Source organism: Cornus florida, unplaced genomic scaffold, assembly GCF_030987335.1.
Source record: "Cornus florida cultivar Cherokee Brave unplaced genomic scaffold, ASM3098733v1 CherokeeBrave_3.0.0_Hap2_Chr07, whole genome shotgun sequence".
Lineage (NCBI taxonomy): Eukaryota > Viridiplantae > Streptophyta > Magnoliopsida > Cornales > Cornaceae > Cornus > Cornus florida.
The window spans coordinates 10,472,199-10,491,726 of NW_026775577.1; the positions used below are offsets into that span (position 1 = coordinate 10,472,199).

The 19,528-nt window shown below is 30.4% G+C and overlaps 3 protein-coding genes and 1 non-coding gene across 4 annotated transcripts; 1 reads left to right on the forward strand and 3 right to left on the reverse strand.

Annotated features, from left to right (window-relative positions):
* Window positions 1-2,795: 2,795 nt before the first annotated feature.
* On the reverse strand, window positions 2,796-3,409 carry LOC132316111 (non-specific lipid-transfer protein 2-like). The gene has a single exon (XM_059814622.1). It carries the CDS (start codon window positions 3,307-3,309, stop codon window positions 3,022-3,024), a length of 288 nt encoding a protein of 95 aa, XP_059670605.1. The 5' UTR covers window positions 3,310-3,409; the 3' UTR covers window positions 2,796-3,021.
* A 7,424-nt stretch (window positions 3,410-10,833) lies between these two features.
* LOC132267453 (non-specific lipid-transfer protein 2-like) lies at window positions 10,834-11,400 on the reverse strand. Its single transcript, XM_059768613.1, has one exon. The coding sequence runs from the start codon at window positions 11,274-11,276 to the stop codon at window positions 10,992-10,994; it is 285 nt and encodes a 94-aa protein (XP_059624596.1). The 5' UTR covers window positions 11,277-11,400; the 3' UTR covers window positions 10,834-10,991.
* Window positions 11,401-14,515: 3,115 nt separating this feature from the next.
* Window positions 14,516-15,089, reverse strand: LOC132316127 (non-specific lipid-transfer protein 2-like). The gene has a single exon (XM_059814635.1). It carries the CDS (start codon window positions 14,994-14,996, stop codon window positions 14,712-14,714), a length of 285 nt encoding a protein of 94 aa, XP_059670618.1. The 5' UTR covers window positions 14,997-15,089; the 3' UTR covers window positions 14,516-14,711.
* Window positions 15,090-18,292: 3,203 nt separating this feature from the next.
* On the forward strand, window positions 18,293-18,373 carry TRNAL-CAG (transfer RNA leucine (anticodon CAG)). The gene has a single exon. It is a non-coding gene; the product is annotated as a tRNA-Leu (tRNA).
* The last annotated feature ends 1,155 nt before the right edge of the window (window positions 18,374-19,528 follow it).

Below are 19,528 nucleotides of genomic sequence, written 5' to 3' on the forward strand. Positions count from 1 at the left end.
TAATACCAAACAACACGTTCAATGTTTCTCATGCTATATTAATAATTTTTAAATTATATGAAATGATCCAATAGTCCTCCTTCTTAGAACATGGACAAGTTTCTTAATCTGCATGTCACACTAATTTTTTTATTACAAGTGTATATAACATAAACTGGTCCAACAGTCCACTTTCAAACTCCGACATTATCTTCTAGTTATTTTTATTTGCATGGCAAGTTAATTTACAATATTTTATTGTTTAAAAACGCTTTCATGCTCAATTATCACAAAAAAGCAGTATTAGATTACTACATTTTTGAGAGGTAATTGTGCTTTTTTTTTTTTTTTTTTTGTAAGAGGACAAAAATGAAATACGAATATCATATCTTAGAGAAATTTAGGTAAATAAATTGTTAAATTATTCTTATTTTAATTCTCAGAAAAATTAAAAATACTCCGTATATATATATATATATATATATATATATATATATATATATATTCTGTAGTATATAAAAAAATAAAATTAATGCTTGCTCTAGGTAGGAAGCATTAATTTTAATTCTCAAGAAAAATATAAAAATAGCATGTTTCAAATTTTTAGAGTAGTAGTAGCATGTTTTGTGTATGAAAAATAACAATATTTATATTGATCCAAAAATATATCAGCTGTAAACCATATGCAGAGATAAGATTAAGAAGCCTCATAATTAGGTGCAGATGTGGCCGGTTTACCATTTTCTAACTACACTCTTTTCTATAAACTTTGGATTCTGCCTTTTCAACATTACCAAGAGCCAGATTCCAACAGTGTGGACAGTGTGGAATCTGCCTTTTCAATATGGGCAAGAGTCCCTTTTCAAAAAAAAATAAATAAATAAAAATAAAGGATTATTAGAATGTACTCCGTATATATATTCGTTGTAGACTTGTAATAGATTTTTTTATCGGGCTTAGCTAATACGTAGTAATTTGAGCCCAAATGGGCTTTGGATAATAATAAGTTTAGGGGTGCAATTTGGGCGGGCCAACCCGATTAGTCCAAACCCAACTCAAAATTTTTAAAATTTGGATTTTCAATTCACAAATCGAGTCTAATTCAGGTTGAGTTTCTCCAAGCCCAGTCATATTTGGGTTGGGCTCAGGCTCGACCCGAACCCAACCCAAAACCAGAATTTTAAAATACTTCCTTTTTTCTTTTTCTTTTTTAAAAATACCTTCTAAATCTTTGATATATACATATCTTGTATATATGTACAGTATGTGTTGGTCTTTGATATAGGAGTTTGTATATGTATATGTATATATGTGTGTGTGTGTGTGTGTGTATGTGATCGCAACGAGGTGGTCGTTGCTTTTCAACCCCTCTACTTTTTCTGGTTGGTCTCTGGCCAGCTGCTTGTGTATACGTATAGTTTTAGAGTTTTTTTTAATAATATAAAAACAAAAAAATTATTTAATAACAAATAAAAAAAAGATTTTTTATTTTTATATTTATAAAATAAAATAATGTCAAATTTATTTTTTGTATTAATAAAAATAAAAATAGAGTTGGAAGTACATAAAAATTAATAACCCTTTCGAAAAATAAAAAAGAATATTAATGAATTAAAAATTTCTCTAAATAATCTATATTTCAAACTGGAAAAAGAAACAAATACATTTGCATATTTCTGTGTGAAAAAAAATAATAATAAATAAATAAATAAATTTGAACGGGTCAACCCGTCCGGCCCAAAAACAATTGGGTTCGGGTTACTAGCAGAGCCCATCTTTGTTTGGACATCGGGCCAGCCCCAACCCAACCCGACTTCTAGGTGAAATTGGGTTGGGACGGGGCTGAGTTGGGCTTGCACAACTTGCAGCCCTAACATGTTTTACGTGAAAAATATCTTCTTCTTTTTTTTCTCGGTAGTGATAACTTTGTAAAAACTCTCGCAAGTTCAGGGCGAGGGCAGGGGGTCACTCACCCCGCCTAGTTTAGGGATTGTTTAGATTATTTGGGAGGAAATGGTTTTTATTAATTAAAAACTCGCGCGAGTTCAGGGCGAGGGCAGGGGGTCACTCACCCCGTCTAATTTAGGTAGGTAAATTACTAAATTACTCTTATTTTAATAATATATATAGTTAATTAGTTTTAAAAACCTTACGTCACATTCATTCACTTTCTGAGCCGTTTTAGAGAGTGACAAAGCCCTATGAATTAAGAACGCTCGTACCCATGAATTTTTATGTTAAATTATTGATTGCCAATACGTGATAGGTGCCCGCATGGATGAAAAAGTTAAATGGGGAGGGGATGGAGTAAAAAAGCCCCCGTTTAAGCGGTTTTGGATAAGAATTAGGCAGGACTTTCTAAACGATTGCAAAAGTGAGAGAGGAGGATACAACTGCCCAAAATCGTACCATTGCCATCTCTACAGCTTGTAATCACATCATCAATCACCTAGTTTATTATATTACATACCTTTAAAAATATAATTATTTTTTTCTTATCAAAAAATTCACTCCTATTTCTTCCTACAAAAACTTAAACTCTCATAGAGAATTACCCACAAATTACAGTCTTTGATGATAATAATTTTAATTGAAAAGGGGTTTGCTAGTCACGCATTACTCGCCCATGTGATTGACATTTCAAAGATTGGAGAGATACCATTAACTCATTAAGTTAAAACTTTTCATGGTGCATGGAACTGACATCTTAAAATCTAAACTATTTTTCCCCCAATTTCATATCTCCAAACCCAATGTAAACAATTTAAATTGAAAATTGGCCATTGAGCCTATTTATTGTGTGAGTGAGCGAGAGAGAAAGAAACACCAAAATATATATCATTAAGCACAATTAAAACAGCTAGCATAGAACATTTTCAAGAAAACACGGATTACAAATAACAAAACATTATTCTTAGTTCATATATATATATATAAATTACTCGATCCATAAATTTTACTACTCTTAAAGTACTGCTTAAGTGCATCATTGCTAGTGAAATACATAGCATATATATATAGAAATATATATAATTAAGGCAGCTAGCATCTTGGGGTTGGGACACCACAGGTGCTAGCAACCCTTTTGGCACTGGGGGAATTGACATACTGCTTGAGGTTAGGGTCCTTGAGGTATCCACAGAAGCAAGGCCTCTGCTCCCTCAGCTTACTGCAACACTCGCTCGACGGCGGCTGCGACGACGTGATCGCCGCCACACATGGGCTCAGCTCCAACGGACTGCAAGTCACCGCCCTCGTGACACCCACTTCACCCAAAAGCACCACCACCACCACACAAACAACCGCAACAATAAAACAGCCCTTCTTCATCTTCAACCACACCACAATTAAATTGTGCAAATTAATGAAATATATGAAGTGAGAGACAGAGAAAGTGAGATGATATGTGATGCAATTGGGGTTTTTTCTGGCTAGTGAATTTATAGATGGAGGTTGGAGACAATTTCAAAGTCAATGCCCAAGTCAAGCGAGTAAATTTTGTGGTGGAGGATACATGTACGTTAGAATTAAATTCTATTAATCATGATTTAATGTTTACTAATTAAATTATGTTTATGGTGATATTGTTTTAATCATAATTTTCATTATTATATTGGACTTGGATCCTCTAAGTTAAATATTCTCTAAGTTATTATAAGTTAAATTCCCTACAGAATGACAAATAACATTAAAAACTTATCCACTAGTGGTGTTAAATCATTTAAAGAAACTTTGAAACTGCACCGTTTTGAGTTAAGAAAAATTCACTATACTCTAACTATATAATTAACATCGTTATCTCTCCCTCATTTTTTCCGAAAAAAGATCCTCCCTCTCTCTCTTCTTTATTCATATCTGAAACAAGTCGCGTCTCTGCTATGGCATGGTTTAAATCTTTTTTCAAAAAAAAAAATTTTAATACAATATATAGAATGATGGCAATACAAATACATGATATCTTGATCTATGTTACTGCTCCAAAATAGTGTTTGTAGTGATATTAACCATGCCTATAATTGAGTTGAATCCTGCTTTAATGGATCCATTACCTTTTTATTGTATTACCCAAATCAAAAAATAAATGATAAAAAAATCTAAAATCTAAAAATTTCATACAAACAATCCTTTGGAACTAGGATTGTACGAGTACAAACTAAAAAAAAAAAAATCTAAAATTTGTTACTATTTAAATGAGAAATAAAGACGCGACTTGTTTCAATTATGAAAAAGAGGAAAGAAATGGAGGATCTTTTTTTGAAAAAGATAAGGGAAAGATAACGATGTTAATTGTCGTTAGAGTATAGTGAATTTTTCTTAATTCAAAAAGGTACAGTTTTTAAACGTTGGTAAATTTTTCTTGTTTCAAAACGGTGCAGTTTTTAAAGTTTCTTTAAATTAGTTGACGTGGTTTAACTCCAACAGTAAATAGGTTTTTAATATTACGTGTCATTTTGTAGCGAATTCAACCTACGATAACTTAGAGAATATTTAACTTAGAGGATCCAAAGTCCTATTTCCCTAACCGTTATGTATCACAGACACGCGCATGTGAAGGATGCATTGTCCTCGTGAGTATAACGGCGTTGGCGAGAATTCGGAAGGTAATTCTTTGTCCATGTCTCGCTTTCGAACCGTAACTTAAATAATGCTTGTATTGTGTAACCGATACACATTTTACACATAATTTAATTCAAATAAAAAAAATAACGTAATGTATCAAGAAAATTATTGGAGATGACCCAAATCCGTGTGCTTTCCATTATTGTTGGTTCACTATTTTTGAAATGAAAAACATTATTGTTTCAATTTTATGGAGATATTGAGGGATTGATAGCATGACTTATGTGTTTTATTGAATTTTGTCATTTAACCTCGTATATGAAATGTGGGTCCCACATTCTTAAGGCTTTTGTCTAATGTAGGTGACCACCCTAGCCGATACACGTTTTACCCACAAATTAATTCAAATAAAAAGAAATAACTGACAACTTTCCAAAAATAAATAAATAAATAAATATAAATAAATTAAAAAAGGAAGAGGAAGAAGAACTGACCACATTCTGAATGGTATTTGTCTAAGGTGACCACACTAGCCGATACACGTTTTACACGCAACTTAATTCAAATAAAAAGAGAAACGCAATGTTTCAAGAAAATTATTGGAGATGACCCAAATCTGAGTGCTTTCCATCATTGTTTGGTTCACTATTTTTGAAAGGGCTAAGCAGAGGAAACCTCCTCGGCTTGTATTATTTTTTTAATAAATTCTGTTCATGTAATTTTTTGTCAAAGAATTCTCTGGACTTGTAACTTTTTTCAATAAATTTTCTTTTCTAATTTTTTATTAAAGAATTTCCCTCAACTATCTAAGAAGATAAAAAAATTAATATTTGGACCAAAATACCATTTTATTTAAATATTAATTTTTTCAAACTTCAAAAATTCATATTTCACAAACCGTACATCCAAATATTGCAAATAATATATGCACATAAAACTTATAAAATAAGAATTTCAGAAATATAAGATTTGTTTAACAAAACTTCATAACCAAAGAGAAATAGCCAATCTAAAAATCTACTACTACAATCTTATTTTATTTTATCACGTATCTCTGTTGTACTTTACTTGTCTGACAGTATAGGAAGGAAGCCCATGAGCGGCTGCAAAGCTGTAAGCCCGAAAGAGCTGTACAAAATATTCGGGTTATTTGCAAGAAAATTTTTAGAATTATTCATTTTCATATGAATCCTAACGTATAAAAAAAAATTAGCCTTAATAGAGATCGAATAATCATTTTTATATATTTTTTAAATGGTGAATCTATAAAAGAATGAAAATACCAACATACCAATGGCTTAGCAGTATCAAGCGCCTATTTTTCAAAGGGAGATCAGGGGTTCGAGTTTCGGTGGAGGCATGTGTGTGTGAGTACCCATTAAGAAAAAAATATATATAAAGAATGAAAATACTTTGACCCAAAATATGATATCTCATAAAATAGATCTCTGTTGGGGCTAAATTTTTTATATATTTGGCTCCATATGTAAATGAATATTTTTAAATTGCCTATTTATCTCTGGTTATGAAGGTTTGTTGTACAAAAATCTTATATTTTTGAAATCTTTATTTTACAAGGTTTTCATGCATATATTATTGACAATTTTTAAATGTAAAGTTTGTGAGATATGAATTTTTGAAATTCGGAAGAATTAAAATTTAAATAAAAGGGCATTTTGGTTCAAATATTAATTCTTTTACCCCCTTCAGATAGTTGAGGAGGGTTTTTTGGTAAAAAAATAAGACAATGTGGGTTTAATGAAAAAAGACTACAAGTCGAGGGGGTTATTTGGTATAAAAAATAGATAAGAAAAATTTACTGAAAAAGAATACAGATCGAGGAGAGTTTTTTTGTACTTTGTCCATATTTGAAACGAAAAATATTATTATTTCAAATTTGTTGAGTTTTTTTGTACTTTGTCCATATGTGTTTTATTGAATTTTGTCATTTGCTTCGAATCATTAACAGATGGGTGACCCCCCTAGCCTCATCAATAACGCCATTAGAGATTTGTCTCAATTTATTAATGAATCATTGTTTTACGTACAAAGCAAGGTCCCATTTCTTCAATGGATCAAAGGAAGGCAATAACTTTCACACCCAACTATTGTTATGATGCTCATCATCATCTCATTTCAACCAAAGGAAATTGTTTAATATAAAGATAAATCTTATAATATAATTATAATTTACACATACATAAAAAATAAATAAATAATAAAAAATTAGGCCACTTTTGTTCGGTCCTATTTTCAAATAAAACATAAAATATTTAATTGTCAATTTTTTTTTTTACAGATTGTTCAAATTTCCGTAAAAACAAATGGTGAGTTTCTTGCAAAATAAATAAATAAATAAAAATAAAAAAATAGAAAATTCATAGATCTTTTTCTGTCTTTCCAGTAACATTCCACCTAACTCAAACGGCACTTGATAGTTGATAGGTTGGTTGGTGTGAAATATGCAGCCGAAACGACCAGGACAACATCATATTTCAGGACTCGGTAGATAACGACCAGGACAACATCATGTTTCAGGACTCGGTAGATAACGACCAGGACAACATCATGTTTCATGTTCGAACTCGTCTATTTTTATCATATACCTTGACTTAAAATGCTATTAGCAGGTAGTGCCGAGTTTCATCTCTATTATATATCTAGACTTAAAATGCTATTCGTACTGTTGAACAAGGGTGAGTAGTCACTTATTTACCTGATAATTATAAATCCAAAGAGTGAGTAGTTGTGAGGGTTCTCACGTCATATATATATATATATAATAAAATAAAATAAAATAAAAATATGTAAGGAAATTCAGGAAACAATGGCAAAATTCTATATTCAACCATTGACCAGAAGTCAATTTCTTTGAAATTAAGTGTCAAGCAGGTCAAAGTCTTGAGCCAAATTGAAAGACTTAAGTGTTGTTTTTATCAACTTAATTATGCTTAGTCTGGTGATAATCCACTTCTTTTTTTAAAACTTTAGAAAATTGATGACCACGTGCTTCTTTAATTATAAGTCAATTATATACGATCTCCTTTCCCACTTACCTTTTTTTGGCGATGGATACTAAAAATAAATAAATAAATAAAGATATTTTATTTTTCAAACTTATAACACTTTTTTAGTATTTTAATATATTTGTTTTAAAAAATCTTACAACAAATATCGAACACATTCCAAAACAGAATAGTTGCTTTTGTTTCAAGTCAAAAATAAAAACACTAAGGAAAAGCGGTTTTCAATTTGGCCCTACATATTTTTACTTAGCTTTCCTTTTTGAATCTCTCTGTTTTTTCTCTTTTACTTTCTAAATGCTAATCAATTTCCCTTTACTTTTTTTTTTCCCCTATATTTTTATAAAGAAGTTTGCTTTTGTTCGAATGTGACTTTCTATTTTTTCTTTTTTCATTATTTGAAATTTATATATACACATAAGTATGAAAAAATTATTTTCACTTCTTCTCACAAAAGCTTAAATTACACATAGTATTTTTGTATTTTAAAAAATTAAACACAATAGTGTGGGATGGATAGTTTAAAAAAGAGACACTGAAACTCATATCTAATACAAACAAATTATTTATGCGATACATATTAATAGTAATTTAGTTATTATAATTTTTTTCTTGTCATTTCTTATTCATGATCTTTTATATTATTGTACCGATGAGAACAATACATCACAGTAATTTAAAATTATTTCAGAAGAATTGTTTTTTATTCATAAATATGAATAACAGAACAATCAAATACAAACCTTCTCTAACTCAAATAGTAGAAAAGAGTTTATAAATAAATAAAATATCACTTACTAAACTGAATCTATAAGAAATTACTCTTTATTAGGAAAGTATATTTTTTACAATTCAATCGAATCTTTTTACATGTCTTGGCTTTTTTTTATTTATAGAAGTCGATCCCTACTTGCCCAAAGAATTCTTGGTCATATCCAAACCTCAAGATAATATGGGCTTAATTCGTTCCTCCTAAACGGACTGGTTCTTTTCTTGAGCCTCACCTTCAGTCAGAACGGGCCTTGCTCATGGTCAAAATAGGTCTTGAATTAGAGTCAACGGGCTGGATGGTCGTCGGGCCTCCCTTTGGATTGATGGGTCGCGCTGGACTCGGCTCAGTGGGATTTTATGCCCCTTCATAAACGAATTGAAATAAAAATAGTCTGTCCCAGACATGCCTTGTTGTCATCTCTAAGATACAAAAGTGAGTCACATATATTCATGTGTATGAATTGTTTTTTAGATTATTAGTGGATGTAATATTGAAATTCCCAAAAAAAAAAAAAAAAAAAAATTGCTTCTAACACACTGTCACACAATTTCTAGATTTCATTTTTTAGTGTAACATAAAGTAGTTCAACAGTCCACTTTCAAGCTGTGACATGATCTTCTTGTTAACACAAGAGTGAAAGGTTCAAGGTATTTTAATTTGGATGGATTATTTTTATGTGTTTAATTATATATATATATATATATATATATATATATATATATATTCTCATTTTCACAAAACAAGAGCCATGATGATGCTTCTTAACTTAGTTTATTTTATTGTTTAAAAACATTTTCATACTCAATTACCACAAAATTAGTATTACATTGCAATTTTAAGAAGAGGACAAAAGTGAAATACGAATATCATGTCTCCAAAAAAAATTTAAATCTCTTTGATATTTTATTTTTGATACACAAGTAAATTGGTTGAATGACTAAAATATTTCATTTATAAATAAAATGAAAAAAAATTTATTAAAAAAAAATTATTTTCTAAGAATATGGACATAATACAATGGAAAAATCACCATGCACTATAATTTCATGGCAGAAATAAAGCTCTACCTCGAATCTCAATAAAAATGGACATGGTGGGAGGTTAGGCCCGGCCCACAATTAGCCCATATTACTGGGCCTGGCTAATAATAAGAGGCCTGATTTATTTTCAGGCGCGGACTGGGTTTTGTTTGGTTTAGGCCCAATTAATCCTTACCTGGGCCCTAATGTGTTTTTTTAAAAAAACACTCTTTTGTTGGTGGTGATGACAGACAAGTTTCAATCACCAAAATCTCCACTCTCATTTCTCCTAAGTACTTGATCGAGAATATGTTTAGTGTAGCACATAAGCATAAACGAAAATGATTTGGACTTCGAAAATCGAACCTCCTTACGTGCAATTAATCATAATTGTCAAAATATTGAGCTCTCTACCACTATTCATGATAAAATTGTGAATTACACTCACCTCTCTAGCAAAACATTTTCTATGAATTCAAAATTACACTATAAATATTTGTAAATTAACACGGGATTTGTTTGTCACTAAAATTAAATTATAAAGCACCAAATTTGCCCTTGTATTTTCGATTCAACTCCGTTCTTCGCCTAGAGTAATACAATTATCAGATGTAGAATGCAAAAAGGGTAAGACTACATTCGATATATGTTTACGTGTTTCACCCAAATGTCTGAAAGGGACAATGCCATTTTTCTTTTCTTTTTTGTATCAAGAGATGAATATAAATTAACCAAAGTTTATAATAGTTAATGAAATTGATAATGAGATTTATAAGATCTACTTTTTATTATTATATGATAATTAATTCCTTTTTGTCATCAGTATTTAGCGTGTCAAATTGAGCAAGCTCTTTCATATTCCATTTGCAAACTCAGTGCATGTTCAACCAGTGCCATTTGAGTTTGTAGTATTAGTCATCTACATTGATCGAAGAAACTACTTTATCTGAAAATTCAATTGATTCCTTGTTTTTTGTCAACAATTTTTAATTGGTTGATTGTGACAAAATGGCCCATATATTGGAAAAATGGAAACCTTTACCTTATCAGCTGATTCGACCATATATAAGAGTGGGCAAACATACATATATCTATATCTATATCTATATCTATATATATATATATATATATATATGAATTCACCTACTAGAAACCTCTCAATTTGATGTTCACATTATCATAAAACCCTCAAAAAAATATTCATCATTTCATACTAAAATCGGCCAAAATATTTGAACTTCGTAAATTATCTTTTATTAATTACTAATCAGTTGTGAGTTAAGGTTATGTTTGGAAGCATAGAATCAGTCTATTATATTATATCTATTTTTGATCAAATTCCGTACCCCCAAAATCCATTGTAATTAAGCAATTCTAATTCAAAATATGACATTGTGTGTGTGTGTGTGTGAGAGAGAGAGAGAGAAAGAGAGCAACATCACCATATATCATTAAGCGCAATATATAAAAACAGCTACCATGCACAGACCATTTGCAATATATATAAAACAAGGATTACACATCACACATACATATATATATATGTATGTAGCAAAACATTATTCTTAGTTCATATATATATATATATTAGTACTCAATTACTCATTGAGTGCATGCATGGTGGTGAAATCTAGGAGTTTAGCATTTGGGGGTGGACACACCACAGGCGCTGGCAACCCTTTTGGCACCGGGAGAATTGACATACTGGCTGAGGTTTGGATCCTTGAGGTAGCCGCAAAGGCAAGGCCTCTGCTCCCTCAGCTTACTGCAACACTGACTCGACGGCGGCTGAGACGACGTGATGGCCGCATAACATGAGCTGAGCTCCACAGCCTTGCATGTCACGGCAGTTGTCACGCCTACTTCACCCAAAAGCACCACCATCACCATACAGACTGCAACAGCAAGACACGCCTTCTTCATCTTCTTCAACCACACCACAATTGATGTGCAAATATAAATGTAAATATGAAAAGAGAGAGAGAGAGAGAGAGAGAGAGAGAGAGAGAAAGAGGCAGAGAACTAAAGTGAGATGATATGTGATGCACTGAGAGGTTGGCTAGCCACTGAATTTATAGATGGCCAAAAGGTTATAGTTATGAATAAGGTTGAGGATAAAACCGTATTAATGCACAAGTCAATGGCCAGTCAAACAAGTAAATTGAGGATAAATTGTGGTTGTCATTCACTTTGAAAAGCGAGGATATATATATATACACACATATATATACCAAATTAAGGTTTTATTTGGTAAACATTTTGTTTTTGTTCACATACTGTAACAGTAAATAGTGAAAAAATATGTTTGATAAAAATTATTTTGTTGTGCACATTGTTGAAACCTTTTGTATACAGTGAAAAAAAATTGAAACACCAACTTTATTATTATTATTTATTAACCCGAGATATTCGGGATGATACGATCCCTTAAAGCCCTCAACAACCGACTAATTCCTGAGAACTCGAAAATTCGCCTTCTCATCCGGGTCAGGTAAGTCACTACAGGGCAATAAAGGTTAGCCACAAAAAACATCCAGCGAAACTCGAACCCCAGACCTTGGACTTGCTAAGTTTTAAAGTCCAGCGAGTTAATTGCTGGGTCATATCCGAATTGAATTGAAACACCAACTTAATGATGCCTAATCTTTCACTTTAAAAGATACATGGGATACCACTATTTGAGAAATCTCACTAATAATAAGCCAATTTTTCCTAGTTTAAATTTAAACTATATATGGGATACCCGATATTCCAATTTCTCCCAAACTAAATTGAAAATTTTGCCAAGTTTTATTGTCGTTATACTTGGAACATGGTCAAGATCAACATTATGATGCCAGCAAAAACACGCAAACTTATAAGAAATTCAACCATTTAATTAACATCAACATCATCAAAGTTTGTTCAAACTATAATATTACATTGTATACCACACATTGACGCCCACCATGCTTCATTAAACTAAAAATATTATTCGTCTGATATACGTTTTGCACATGTGATATACGTTTCTTTATTTTTCTCCCAACAAAGCTCATGGATCAACAAAAATTAAAGGTGGCTTTTTTATTGAGTTTTTTGTTTGGCAAAAAAAAAAAAAAAAAAAATCTCACAACTTATTTACTTTTATAAGAACTAATCCCTCCCATTTTATTTTAGAAGTTAAAGAGGAAACGGATTTGGTTTCTTTTATTGATAACTAAATAAATGTGTGAATGCGATGTTAATATAATTAGTCCTGATACCACCTCTCACTTCAACAACATTTTCTTTTACCTTTTCACACTTCAAATTGAGTAATAATGGAGGATATGAAAATAATCCCAAAATGGAATTGAATTTTTTTTTTTTTTTTTTCCTTTCACATGGAATTGATTTTAGGCGGGTGCAATATCAACTTCTTTTGAACGTGAATTTATTTTGGTTGAGATTTTTTTCACTTTTCAGAGTGTTTCTGTCAATTTCAACAAAGAAAATTATCAAAAATAAAAAATGGTTCGAGTTTTTTTTTTTTTTTTTTTTTTTTTGTGTCATAAAATAAAATAAAATATAAAAAAAAAAAAAAAAGGGTTCGAGTTGATATCAATTTGACCGTTACCAAAAAAACAAAATATCATTTCTCATCAAAATGTAATGACAAAATGATCCTGGTATTATTCATATAAAACCTCGACAAAATCATTGATGATCCTCGTTTTATTGCTTTTGTCGGTTAAAGAAGTAATGGATCGAGGGTGTGAAGGGTTTTTGAAAAGGAGGAGAAACACACCACCCATTGTGGGACTCACAGAGTTGTGTACCATAGCTAAGTGAACACCTGTATTAATATCAACTATTAAATTTAGTTTGGAAAGAACTGGAGAGATGGTTTATGGAGAGGATCCCGTGTCCCATGAATGACAAATCTAAGAGAAGTGCCGCTAATCTATTCAATTACATAACGCCATCACAGTCTGTGTATACTATATAAAACACGCCCCATTTTTTCAATTAATCATAGCAAATTTTTTTTTTTTCTTAGAATAAATGTAACGGCGCGCAATACACTCGATCACTATTCAAGTCAGAAGTGTTATTCGAAATCAAAATTTCAAAAACTTAACGAAACTTCAAGGACTTGCCTTTTGAATATCTACTAATACCGCTATACCTATCGGATATTCACTAGAGCAATTAAGCCAACAACTTTCAAACTTAATAATAATAATAATAATAATATTAATTATTATGGTCATCTTCTCATTTAAACCAAAAGTAGTTGTTTGATAGTAGAATGGCAAATATTTATAGTATAATTATAATTTATATACTATTTTACTTGTCGTTTTTTTAACATAAATGACAAATTTAAGAGAAGTGCAGCTAATCTTTTTCTTTTTCTTTTTCTTTTTTTTTTTTTTTTTTTTTAAGTTAAGAGCATTTATGTCATTTCAATTTAAGAGTGGAGTGCATTTAGTTAAAAGATGAATGATTTTTTTGTTAGAATTGTCGAATTTTTAGTTTTTTTTTAATGTGAAATGTGAGGTTTCAAGTCTTCGAATGAATATGTGAGCTTTTTTTTTTTTTTTTAGCAAAATTAAAAAATCGTTGATCTTTCCTCTATCTCCACTCAACTCAAACGCACTTGAAAAACGGTTGGTGATTTAAAATATATTTTTGAAAATTCAAGAAACAATGGGAATTTTCTATATTCCACCATTGACTTGAAGTCAATTTGGTGGAAATCAAAGGGGTCAAATAAGTTGAAGTCTTGAGCCACGTTTTGTTTGCCGTAATTATAGACTTTAATTATGTGGTAGTCTGGTGATAATCCCATTTTATATTTTATTATTATTAATTTTATATTTTAATTTTTTCCAAAACACTTTGGCAAAATAGGAGTTTAAGTCTATAAAATGCGTACATAAAAAAAATATAATTAGGATCACGGGATTGAAACTGAGTCTAAACTTTAGAATTTGAATATATTTATATTGGTGGGAATTGAACAATGTTTTTACTGATCCAAGCAACATAATAAACTTGGAATACAAGAAAAAGTTATCACTCATTCCTATGTTACTTTTTAAGTAACTTTGAAGCACCTACACGTTTTTTTTTTTTTAAGCAATTCTAATTCAAAATATGATATTGTGTGTGTGAGAGAGAGCAACACCACCATATATCATTAAGCTCAATATATAAAAACAGGTACATGCACATACCATTTAAAGAAAACAAGGATTACACATACATACATATATGTATGTATGTAGCAAAACATTATTCTTAGTTCATATATATATATATATATATATATATATAGAATATTTTAGTACTCTTTGAGTGCATGCATGGTAGTGAAATCTAGGAGCTTAGTTAGCATTTAGGGGTGGACACACCACAGGCGCTGGCAACCCTTTTGGCACCGGGAGAATTGACATACTGGCTGAGGTTTGGATCCTTGAGGTAGCCACAGAGGCAAGGCCTCTGCTCCCTCAGCTTACTGCAACACTGACTCGACGGCGGCTGGGACGACGTGATCGCCGCATAACATGAGCTGAGCTCCACCGCCTTGCATGTCACGGCGCTCGTCACGCCCACTTCTCCCAAAAGCACCACCATCACCACACAGACTGCAACAGCAAGACACGCCTTCTTCATCTTCTTCAACCACACCACAATTAATGTGCAAATATAAATGTAAAATGAAGAGAGAGAGAGAGACAGATATGATATGTGATGCAATGGGAGGTTTGCTAGCTACTGAATTTATAGATGGCGAAAAGGTACTAGCTATGAATAAGGTCAAGGATAAAACCGTGTTAATGCACTGGTCAATAGCCAAGTCAAGCAAGCAACTAAATTGTGATGAGGGTTCCCATCATATGCTTCGAAAGACGAACACACACACACACACACGTAGATATTTGTCTTGTAGAGGTTTGGCTCCAACACACAACCTCTTCTTAAGATATAAAAAGTTACACCAGATTTGATAAAGAGGGAAAATATAATTAGATCATAGACCTTCGTTTTAGACCTACTAATTAGTGAAGGTTGGTTTTATTATTATTATTTTATTTCTTTTTTTAACGAGAAGAAACTTCCATAATCATTTACTTTTATAAGAATTTGATATATCACCTTTCACTTTAAAAAGATATATGAGATATCACTATATATGTGTGTAAACTTTAATTTTACACAATATTGTTAATATAATTACTTATTGGCACCATTCTCACTTCAACTTAACATTTCCTTTTACCTAATTTTTGAAAGAAAAAAAATAAAAATAAAAATAAAAAATAAAAAATAAAAAATAAAAAATCTTTACCTTTTCACACTTCAAATTGAGTAATAATGGAGGATATGAAAACAATCCCAAAATGGAATTGCTTTTAGGCGTGTGCGATGTCAACTTATTTTTTATTGATTCATGCAAGTATAAAGTAGGGTTAGGAAGTGATTCAATTTGGGTTAAATCAAGGGTTTGAAGTGCATTATATGATATATTTTTTTAGTTAACTAAATATAAATTTAGACATACTCACAAATGTCTATTATAAAGTTTGAATGGTATGATATTTCAACGTATGTTTAACCTAATTAATTTATTGTTGAAACTTTTTCCAGTTTTCAATGTAGACACGTGAATTTTAACAAAAATTCATTGAAAATGACAAAAAAATGCAGGTTCCAGTTGAGTTCAATTTGAACGTTACCCTCAATCAAAGTATCATATAATGTAATTGACAAAAAAATTCTTGTATATATATTATTGATATATATACATACATGCTAGAAATCATGATTCATGTTTTATTGATTTTGTCAGTCAAAGAGAAGTAATGGAGGTGTGAATGGTTTTGAAAATGAGGAGAAAAACACCACCCATTGGGTCCCACATTCTTATTGGTATTTTTATCTGATTAGTGGGGTTCTCTTAGGGCATAAGTAACGTGCTAACCACCAAGTCCCAACCTATTTTAAAACGTAACGGCATCACATTCTCACATTTTAAGTGCTTAATTCATTGTTTTACGCACTAAAAACAGACACCGTTTCTTCAATTGATCAGAGCAATTAAGCCAACAACTTTCAAACCTAATTATTTATTATTATGATGGTCATCATCTCATTTAAAACAAGTTTGTCAGGAAAAAAAAATCTCATTTAAAACAAAAGTAGTTGTTTGATAGTAGAACGGTAAATATTTATAATATAATTATAGTTTATATACACTTTTACTTGTCTTTTTCTTAACAGAAATAACAATTCTAAGGGGAGTGTCACTAACCTTAATTATATATATGTATTTTTTTTTATGAGTTAAGGGCATTTATGTCATTTTAATTTAAGAGTAGAGTGCATTTGGTTAAAGGAAGAGTGCCAATATTATGAAAAGCGGGCCATTTTTGTTCTTTTTTATGGATTAAAATCATAAAAATTAATTTTGATCATAAAATTCTTAACATGTTTTACAAAATTCCTACACTAACCAAAATATCAACCTTTGACTCAATGGTATAACCTTCCCATTTTCGAAAGAATAGGGGAAGGGTTCGAGTCCTGACATGAACAAAAGAGTGTGTGTGTGTGTTTACTTTACCATCAAAAAAAGAATTCCTACCCTAAATTTTTAAAAAGTAATCACATTGTCCAAATATTCATGTCCTACCTATTAAACAGGTTATATAATGATAAATTTAACTTAATATTTAATATTAAATTAAAAACTAAAATTTATATTTTAAAATTTTAAAAATATCCTTTAATCTTCTTATTCGCCCCACTCTCTAAAATTTTTGTTAGAAATGTCGAATTTTAAAAAAAAAATTTGATATGAAAGGTGAGGTTTCAAGTCTTAGAATTTTATTTTATTTTATTTTATTTTTTTTATTTTTTGCAAAAATAATAAATAAAAAATAAAATTAAAAATTATTTGATCTTTTCCTCTATCTCTACTCAACTCAGACGGCATTTGAAAAAGGGTTGGTGACATGATGTGATATAAAATATATTTTTGAAAATTCAAGAAACAATCGGAATTTTCTATATTCCACCATGGACTTGACGTCAATTTCGTGGAAATCAAAGGGTCGTAAGTAGAAGTCTTCATTAACCAAACAACAACAAAAAGATAAAAATAAAAAAATAACGTAGAAGTCTTGAGCCACGTTTACAAGACTTATGTGCCGTTTTTATCGACTTTAATAATGTGGTCGTCTGGTGATAATCCAATTTTATATTTTATTATTATTATTAATTTTGTATTTTATTTTCTGCAAAACACTTTGGCAAAATAGGAGTTTAAGTCTATAAAATGTGTACATAAAAAAATATAATTAGGATCATGGAGTTCAGACTGAGTCTAAACTTTAGAATTTGAATTCGATTTGAACAATGTTTTTACTAATCCGAACAACATGATAATCCCGGAATACAAGAAAAAGTTATGATTTTTATTTTTGTTAATGGTGTAAAATAAAGTTAAAATTAGATGAATTGTAGTATTATAGTAATTAATCTAACTTTGAAGCACTTGCTTAAAAAATTTCAGTAAAAAAATTATGATAACTGAATTTTTGTTTTTAAAAAATAATAATAAAGAATATATTATTCTATTTTTTTTTTTTTTTTAAATTCTAGTAGGAATGAATATTATCAAGTCCCATAAACTTTGATGGTCCAAAGCCCAAAAAAAACCCTGTTTTTCACATGATATAAGCGATTTTATTGTGTATGTAATTATATACTTTAATTATTTTTCGGTTTCGCCCATAAGGTTAAATATGTTTTTTTTTTCGGTTAACATCTTCGTCATGTGCCCAATGACATGGGTAAATCTCTTACATAAAAACAAACCTTACGCAATCTAGTTTAAATTATAAATTGTTGTGGTTACCCATAAAAACTACAATATAAATTACATATTGAATGACAGCTTACTCAAAGTCAAGATGGCCGAGTTGGTCTAAGGCGCCAGTTTCAGGTACTGGTCCGAAAGGGCATGGGTTCGAATCCCATTCTTGACAACTTTTATTTTATTTTTTCTTTTACAATTTATGGAATTGTTTGACTAATAAATTTTTTTTTTTTTATTTATACAATTTGTGGAATTGAGTAGTTGGACTTCATAAAATTATTTTCATAACATTTTTAAATTGGAAAAAATGAAAGAAACCATTCCAATTAATCATACATGTCATATTATTTCCAAATTTTACCTTTATCTATGATTTTTTTATGCACTGCCCAAAGAAACATAACTAGTATTTTGAGAACCAATGTGTAGATGCTTGAACCCAGAAACTAATTTTAGGGTCCATATTATTAGTGGCTTATTTTGTCATTGGACTTTTGAATCACACACACACACACAAGTTTCAAGAGTTTCAGCAGCGTTTGATCTAGTTGACCATTGTTGTATCACATTGTTAGGGTTTTGGCTAAGATCAACTCAATCTTTTAGGGTGCACTAATGGTGGAAATCACCCTACTAGCAAGTAATCTTCACCATTCGGAATGTGCTTGGATTTTATAATCTCGCGCTTGGAGGAATCCTATGCATCTAACCACATAATTTTAATACATAAATAAAGAGTTCAACGCGAGTCATGTATTGAACCTAAGATCCGTACTATGCATTAAAATAACGTAAATTTGATTCATAGGACCCTCCAAACTTTGTAATGCACTTAAAATGATCACTGTTCCAGCAAATCATGATTGGTTTTGAGGTTTTAGGGTGCATAATGATTTGGTTTTATAGGAGGAAAAAAAAAAATTATTTGGTTTTATGGTGGTGTGACAGGATTGGATTTTGTGAGGCTCATGTTTATTTTTGGTTGTAGATGGATGTGAATCTTCCTTTTTTAAAAAATAAATTTGAAAAGTGTGAGTCCAGCTATATTAGTAATAGGAATATGAGTAAAACTAGCACAAAAAAAATAAAAAATAAAAATAAATAAATAAATAAAAATCATGTGTATGGGCATTACAAGAATATTAATTATATTATTAAAAATACCAAGATAAAATTATGACAAGAGATATATTATTTGCATATAGTATTGCAATGTCTATTTATTATCATATTTTGTTATTTTTCAAAAAAAAAAATAATAATAACAAACCGAATTGAAAAAGTGATGGAATGAATTCTAAGAAGATTTCGCGCAAGAGAAAGT

What these genes read in the sequence shown, in the direction of transcription:
- LOC132316111 (XM_059814622.1), bottom strand. Translation starts at nt 3,309, where the DNA reads ATGAAGAAGGGCTGTTTTATTGTTGCGGTTGTTTGTGTGGTGGTGGTG.
- LOC132267453 (XM_059768613.1), bottom strand. Translation starts at nt 11,276, where the DNA reads ATGAAGAAGGCGTGTCTTGCTGTTGCAGTCTGTATGGTGATGGTGGTG.
- LOC132316127 (XM_059814635.1), bottom strand. Translation starts at nt 14,996, where the DNA reads ATGAAGAAGGCGTGTCTTGCTGTTGCAGTCTGTGTGGTGATGGTGGTG.